The sequence below is a fragment of the Limulus polyphemus genome, unplaced genomic scaffold (assembly GCF_000517525.1).
Source record: "Limulus polyphemus unplaced genomic scaffold, Limulus_polyphemus-2.1.2 Scaffold1217, whole genome shotgun sequence".
Taxonomy (NCBI): Eukaryota; Metazoa; Arthropoda; class Merostomata; order Xiphosura; family Limulidae; genus Limulus; species Limulus polyphemus.
This window is the reverse complement of record NW_013666827.1, coordinates 191,974-199,480: the sequence shown is the minus strand read 5'-3', so window position 1 is coordinate 199,480 and position 7,507 is coordinate 191,974. Positions and strand designations below refer to the sequence as shown.

General features: G+C 31.5%; 1 protein-coding gene across 1 annotated transcript in view; it reads right to left on the bottom strand.

Moving 5' to 3' along the window:
* The window catches only part of LOC106462652 (vacuolar protein sorting-associated protein 13D-like), a 120,480-nt gene that overhangs the window by 20,772 nt on the left and 92,201 nt on the right, over positions 1-7,507 (bottom strand). Inside the window, exons 59-64 of the mRNA XM_022389967.1 lie at positions 7,236-7,415; positions 6,826-6,992; positions 5,359-5,488; positions 3,272-3,370; positions 2,177-2,346; positions 1,025-1,221 (exon numbers count right to left, since the gene is read on the bottom strand). Of these exons, the coding sequence (XP_022245675.1) occupies positions 1,025-1,221; positions 2,177-2,346; positions 3,272-3,370; positions 5,359-5,488; positions 6,826-6,992; positions 7,236-7,415 (943 nt within the window). The remainder of the gene's footprint in view (positions 1-1,024; positions 1,222-2,176; positions 2,347-3,271; positions 3,371-5,358; positions 5,489-6,825; positions 6,993-7,235; positions 7,416-7,507) is intronic.

The following is a 7,507-nucleotide window of genomic DNA, read 5'->3' as shown; positions in this document are numbered from 1 at the left end:
CCCATTTTTTTTTGTTGATACTCGCACTGTTTATAAGTATAACTTTACCACAAAGAAGTTGAAAGTTGACTTAATGAAAACAATTTCAGTGAGACCCACAGTCCATAAAGACTGCAAAGTAGATATTAAATCCTTACTAAAGAAAACAGGACAATAGCTAATAATTGTGCAGAAAACGACAGTCTCAAAACAAGACATGTAGATTAATAAACTCGCATTGGGTCAAAGACCCCCAATAACCAATATGGGGGTCAATAACTGAAGAAATAATATGAGAAGTGGAATATGAAGTGTGTTTATAGTTTGCTAGTTTCTAAAATTATCAGCAACAACCCAGATACCAGGATAAGGTTGAAACATTTATGATTCAAGTGCCAAATTTACAAACTTGACTCAAGCACTCTCAGGTGTAACAAATAGGTTCAAGATTTAAAATGGAACATACAGGTGAGAAAAAAACAAACAAGATATAAATAAAATGTAAAAAAAACAACTAAAGATTTGAAATCCTAAAAGTAAGAGAGTAGGAACTGATACCAACTTTACAGTCATCATCAGTAGGTTAGTTTAAATATTTAATTGTTCTTGCTGACGGAAAGGTTATATTTGTTTTACAAAAACGAAATTATTATTATCACATATAAAAGAACATTTCAGATTACCTGCTACGTCAAGTATATTAGAACGTGCCCTAGGAGAATGTGACATTGCCGTTAATTTGTTTAAGGTCCTTGCAAGGGCCAATGACGAACAAAAACTACATATATAAAAAACAAAGACATGAAATTAATGTAGTTATTTCTTGGGAAAAGATTTGATAATGTGTATATTTAATGTCTTTGAGGGGGAATACAGGTTCACTTAAACACATACACAGCAACTACAATGTTTTGGTGGCTTATCTAAACTAGCATAAGAGGGAAAGATGTAATATTAATTATGTAAGAACCAAGCCAAGTGTATAACACTCTTGAGACACTCGGCAGTAACAGGTGATGTTAGTTTATAAATGATGAGTTCATACCTGTGGTGTGAGGCCGTATTATTGTTTTCAGCCGTTCTTCCCTGATGTGTGTCTGGTAATAAACAATAGGGACTTCGGAATAGTTGTCTATACGGATCGGTGGAGGCATCTTGTCTGCATCAGTAAACACAATAAAATATGTGGCATTCTGGAGAATTACCTCAACACGTAGAAAATGTGATTTTCCTTGATTTTCTCTGGAAATGGAGAAAAAAATTATTAGTTTAACATCTGTTCCACAATATTAACAGGTCAGATTTAATCGAGGAATTCCTTTAATGATAATTACAGAAGAGAAAATAAATATCAATAATTATCCCAGTCAATAAAAGGTGGTAAACATGTGGTATGTTGTACGACTGAGCATGCACACTTACTCCTTCTCTTTTCTTTTTCTCCTATGCAGTTTGTAAATCTAGTGAAAGAGCTTAGTTAATTTGTTTTAAGTGCAAAGCTACAGAATATGCTAACTTTGCTATGTCAACCATGTAGAATTGAATAAAAAATATTAACCCTTAAACTTACTGGTGAGCTAATGAAAAATAAATACAGTTTACATCTGGTAGATGATGTATCTTTAGTGCTGTGTGCAAATCCTACTTTTGCAGATACCTCGGAGATCAAGATACACATCACAATTTCCCAAGTTGTAACCCCCCTTGGTGTTCTTTGTTTTTTCCGTGGCCTGGTACTTATAATACCTATTATTCATCACACATTTGACTGTTGGTTTCACTTCATATTGATCTAACACTTTTCTTAAATGTTCTGGTTTAGTTAAATTAGTTACAGTTATCCAGACACAGCATGTTCATAACTAGATATTTTGCAGCATTCCCTCAAAACTAATTCACCATTTTGCAAAGATAAAACAACAGAAATTGGTAGGCTTTGCATGAACTTGTTACAGTTTTAGATACTAAAAGATCTTGAGAAATCCATTTTATAAAAGTACACAAGTCACATCAAAATTGTCCTTGTCTACATAAAGCATAGTTTATAATCAAAATAAATTTCCAACTAAGTCCAGCATCAAACTTAACCTTATGCAACCAGGCCTAATTCTTTTGTAAACATCACAGCTTTTTATGGTGTTACATTCAAAACTTAATTAAACAACTTTATTAACAATGTGTGTCACTTTCTACAAACCTCATATGCACGTGGAATGATTGAATGTCGTCAATACGAAATCCACCTGACCAATAACAATCTGGGATGTTTGATAATCTAACACACAGCAACGAGTCCAAGTCGAGTCGAGGCCAGTGAAATGGAAGACTTGATTTGGGCATGGCAGACAATGTGTAATTGGAAAACCTCTGCAATAAATACAATAACTTCATCTTGTTGAAATATGTAATGAAATAAAGAAATTGGCTCTGGGCCAAAGCCAAGCAATTCCTGAATGTATTCACTTTGAGGTGTCACAGTTGAAAATACATGAAGCATTTTAATAAAAAGTCAAAATATGAGTTACTTGTATTTGAAATTAAGTAGTAGAAAGATCAATAGACTATCTTGAACATTGATTTGTAATACATGGTTAGAAACTGCTTTCTCTGGAAGTCTTACATTCTCTACTTCATTTTGTACATTATTTTTTAAACTATTTTTCTATTTATTGTATCGTTTAATGAAAAACCGATTACAAAATAAAATTAAACTAAAACTGTTTATCCAAACAACCTGTAACCATACAACATACATTATGAAGTTATTTTATGTACGGGCGTTACAGAGACACCTACATTGTTACTTTTTCTCCGCGTTATTTGTTGGAAAATAAAAAGTTCTCATAAATTAGACTTTACACAAAAAGTTTGCAACAAATGAAATGGTAAGTACAATTTTTATAAAAATTTTTGTAAAATACAGCTATCAGCATAATTGTAGTTACATATTACTAATTTTGTGATATTCAAATTGTTGCAAGTTGGTAATACATCTTTAACTTGCACGACCCATTCTTACGTCGATACCAACTATGTATACCCTATCAGATACACAAAAATATATTTTATCAGTTTATAGAAAATAAAGATTTAACATAATAACAAAAATTACTCAAGAATGCTAAACATAATTAAAGAGGGCAACATCACCACCACGCAATCCCAAAATAGCCAATTTTGACACCAGAAAAATTGTGAGAAACACAGAAAAATCAAAAACTGTATATATCACTGCATGGGACCTACAAGAAGGTATCTTTGTACCAAATCCCATGCAAATTGGTTGACATACACATGTATAGTTCATGAAACCCCCAAATTGTGCTTTTCCTTGCTGAAAAATTGAGCAAAAGACAAAAATTCCAAAATTGTCCATATTTCTGTTTGGTACCTGTAAACAAAAGTATTTTTGTACAAAATCTCATGTAAATTGGCCAAAATATGGTGGAGTAATTGTCAAAACACCCTAAAATTATGCTTTTTGTGACATCTTGACCCCCTATAATTACTAAAAATGGGCAAGTCCACCATTTTTGTTTATCAATGTATAGGACATGAGCTGCACGTTCCCTGAGTGATTTAGAACTTACAATGGTGCGAAAAGTAGTTAGACATGGTTCAATGGGCAATAAAACAATAAAATATATTTATAAATAGATGTATACTGTTACAAAATTAGAGCTACTTGGGATAAACAAATGTAGTTTCCTGTTACAATTTGAAGTCATTCTAGAAAGAAAAAAATGGTAATTTAGGTTTATTTTGATTTTTTTTTGGTGATTACAAGGTCGGTCGAATTGACCAATCCTGTTTTAAGATAGGGTACAGAAAAAGCAGATAAACTATAAAGTCTTACTGAAATAAAACTTTTGAAATGCATTTAGGAGGTTTTAGAGATTACACAAAGGAAATTTGAGATTTTTGAGATTACTTTGCATATGAACTATTCCAACAAATACTCAATATATTCATAGACAAATATTTATTTTATTTTATTAAAAATACTACACTAAAAAATATGATTTTTTGTATGTGAAAGACTTATAATATGAACTGAAAGATTGTCCAATTTTGTGAAGATTTACACACTATAATGAAAGTTAGAAGTATTAAATCTATAAAGACTTTAATTGAGTACAAAGAGGTCACGTGGTCGGTCAAATTCAACGAGCCAATGTTGAGAGAGTTAAGAGGGCTCAAAATGGGCAAATCCAATTTTTTGTACGTCAATGTGTTGGGCAAATGAAAATTTATATATGTACCAATCTTCATCTTGATAGCTGTAAATATGTCTGCACACGAGCCCAAAATATACATTTTTGGGTTGTTTGACCACTGACCTCATAAAATCCTTAGAAAAGCCCAAATAAAAAATGAAAAAGGCATCTGAGTGTATTGGACCCCAGTGAAACCCAACCAAATTTCAAGTCAATCCACCAAGAAGTGAAGGAATGGCAGTCAAATGAAGTATTTGGAAGAAAGAAACAATAGAAAAACAGTACGTCTCTCTCTTGGTGTGGTGACATAATTAGATAACTGGTTTATTTCAGTCAAAGAATAAATTTGATGAGAAACAGTTATTTACAAAACTGAAAGTTTAACAAAAAAAACTAATTCCTTCCCATTCAGATATTTGTACAAAGTTACTATTCAACAAAATATTTTCTGAACCACGTGGCAAATGAATTACCGCATGGTATTTGGAAAACATATTTCAGTATTAAATACTAAAAGTTTTAAATATATATAAAGATAATTAGCCAACTAATAACTTGGGTAGTGTGGGCGTTTTATACTCAAATCAGCAACATTGTATACGTGTTGTATTAAACTGCTTTCCCAGTGTAAATTAACAAAAATTAAAAAAAAGCTTATATATCTATGTCTATGGGTGCATAGCTGAGGCCAATTTAGAGCAAAAACAACCAAGTTAATTCCTTTCACAGGCAATTAAAAATATCATTTAAGCTTTACAGGTACATGCATGCATTATGCTGATAAAGCTTCCTTTCTATAAGTAATTAATATTTTTACATAACACGAACTTCAACATTTTTCAAGTTATAAAACAAAAATGCTCTATCACTCTAGAATACCTGCAGTTCATTAAAATTTAAACCTTTTACTTTAGGTGTGCAGGTGCGAAGACTTCAGATATCACCAAGGGACAATAGACCAGACTGGTAATTATGAATTACATTTCTCATTATCTTTTGATATTATAAAACTGCATTTGGTAGTTTCAGTAAAACACTCTTCATAAAACTTTTGAACCTTAATAAGTGTGCAGGTGCGAAGACTTCAGATATCACCAAGGGACAATAGACCAGACTGGTAATTATGAATTACATTTCTCATTATCTTTTGATATTATAAAACTGCATTTGGTAGTTTCAGTAAAACACTCTTCATAAAACTTTTGAACCTTAATAATTGGTTAAGGTGAAACCTTTTACACCAATGAGAGTAACCGTTTGGATGAAGGGATTTGCCGACTCTCATACTACACCTAAAAAACAACAGAATTTAAGATAAAATATGCTCAGCTCCCGTGTCAAGAACTATATACCTTTAATACATATTTTTGAATTACAACTGTACTTAGTTTTACATATAACTAGATTGAGACAAAACATAACGATTACTTTATTAGCTGCCTTTCAAATTAAAAGTAGTCAAGGTAATTAAATCCCATCTTTTTGGTTTCTTGTATTTTTTGTCACTTTATGTTTTTCAATCTTTTTTGTTTCAGTGTATGTTTATGTTTCAATAACTTTAAATGGCTCAGAAAATTCTGTTGAAACTTGAGCATATCATTTGCATTAGCTGTCCTGTTCTGAATATTTTAAAGCTATTCTAGACATCAGTAAATACTTTTTTTATTAATTAATAAAAATAAATTATTTTGTTTTTCAGGAAATGTTCGATAGAAGGTTAAATAAAGTGAGAGTTCTACAGGATTACACAATACACTCCAAGCTTGGCAGTTATATTTTTGTATACTAGAGTATATATATTTATCTACCTACTTGTGGTAATATATTTATGGTAGTGGAAACTTGTTACTACCAACTGCTAGTGAGTTATCCTTTGTTTAAGTCAGTAGAGCCCTCACTTGTAATGTGAGCAGTTCTAGGTTCAAATCCCGCAAGAGATGCACGAAACAGATTGCCACATATCAACCCTTAATTCATTAAAACCGGTTTCAAGTTTGATCCTACTATATTGTCCAATATTTAAATGAAACAAGTTATAGCTATACTAAAGATCCGATTAATATGTAGGAAAAAATTATCCCAAAACTTATGAATCTTTCCTCAGTAAAATTTTCTGAATGCAAGTTTGATTTATTTTCATAATAAACTTGTTTTAAACACACGGAATGTGATTAGCTTTTTAAGTCCACTAACTCATTAATAGTGAGTAAAAAAACACGTGTTTAGTGAAATGAACTACTTCTGAATATAACACGGTTATCTTATAATAACCAAAATTATTATTCGGGAATTGTATTTTTAAGCCTATAAAAATCCTTTTTTTTTCTAAAGATTTTATTCGCTTATCTCAAAATGTTTTCTCTTGCATCCAGATAACCCTTGGTTTAGTGTCATTACAACATTACTCCTCATTAGAAAGTGTTAATCCTAGAAAACTCCTGGTTAAGGAAAGTGTTATACCAAGATTAATTTTGATTTTAGCCATTTCAATGTATTTTGAGTACAATATGACCTTATCGTTCACCAAAAAATCCCTAGTATAGAAAATAATCATATAAATATATAATTATAAATAAAAATATAAATCATAATTATATAAAATAAGATATCATAAAAGACTAACACTTACATGACAGGAGCTTCTGTATCAGAAAATGAGAACAATAGTGGAGACATGCTTCTAGCAAGTTCATGCTCTTCAAACTGTCCAGCAGCTTCCTGCTGAGCTTCGTCCTGCTTAAACACAAGGGGCAATCCAGTCTTGTTTACCAGCCAATAGGGGGTAGAAACATGGATCTAAAAAGTTCCAGTGATATACCTTTTAAACACGTAACTTTGTAGGTACTGAAATTTACTTGTTACAAGTCAATACTGACCATAGAATATTATTTGATAATAATAAATCATCTAATATTAATCATTGACTAATTATAAATCATTGTGATTTAGGTACATATAATTAAATAAATATCCATTCACAGCTGTGAAAGTGTTATTCAGGTGAGTCAAATAATATTTATAGCTCCAATGCTGACTTACTCTTAAAGCACAGTTGTGAATGGGCACCACACGAACTTGGAGAGCCAACAATCGACTCAGACAGTCACAAACTTCCACCTGCGCCAGAAATTCTTTCGTACCAGAATGAATTGTTAGATCTGTGCATCGCCGAAAGTTTTCCAGATAGAATCCAATTATGACAGTTTCAGATATATTCACCTGCTCAGAAATCAGTGACATCAGCATTTGTCAGTTAACTCATTGGAAATCACACACTTGCAAAAAAGTTCAATAGTAACACAGAATTTTTT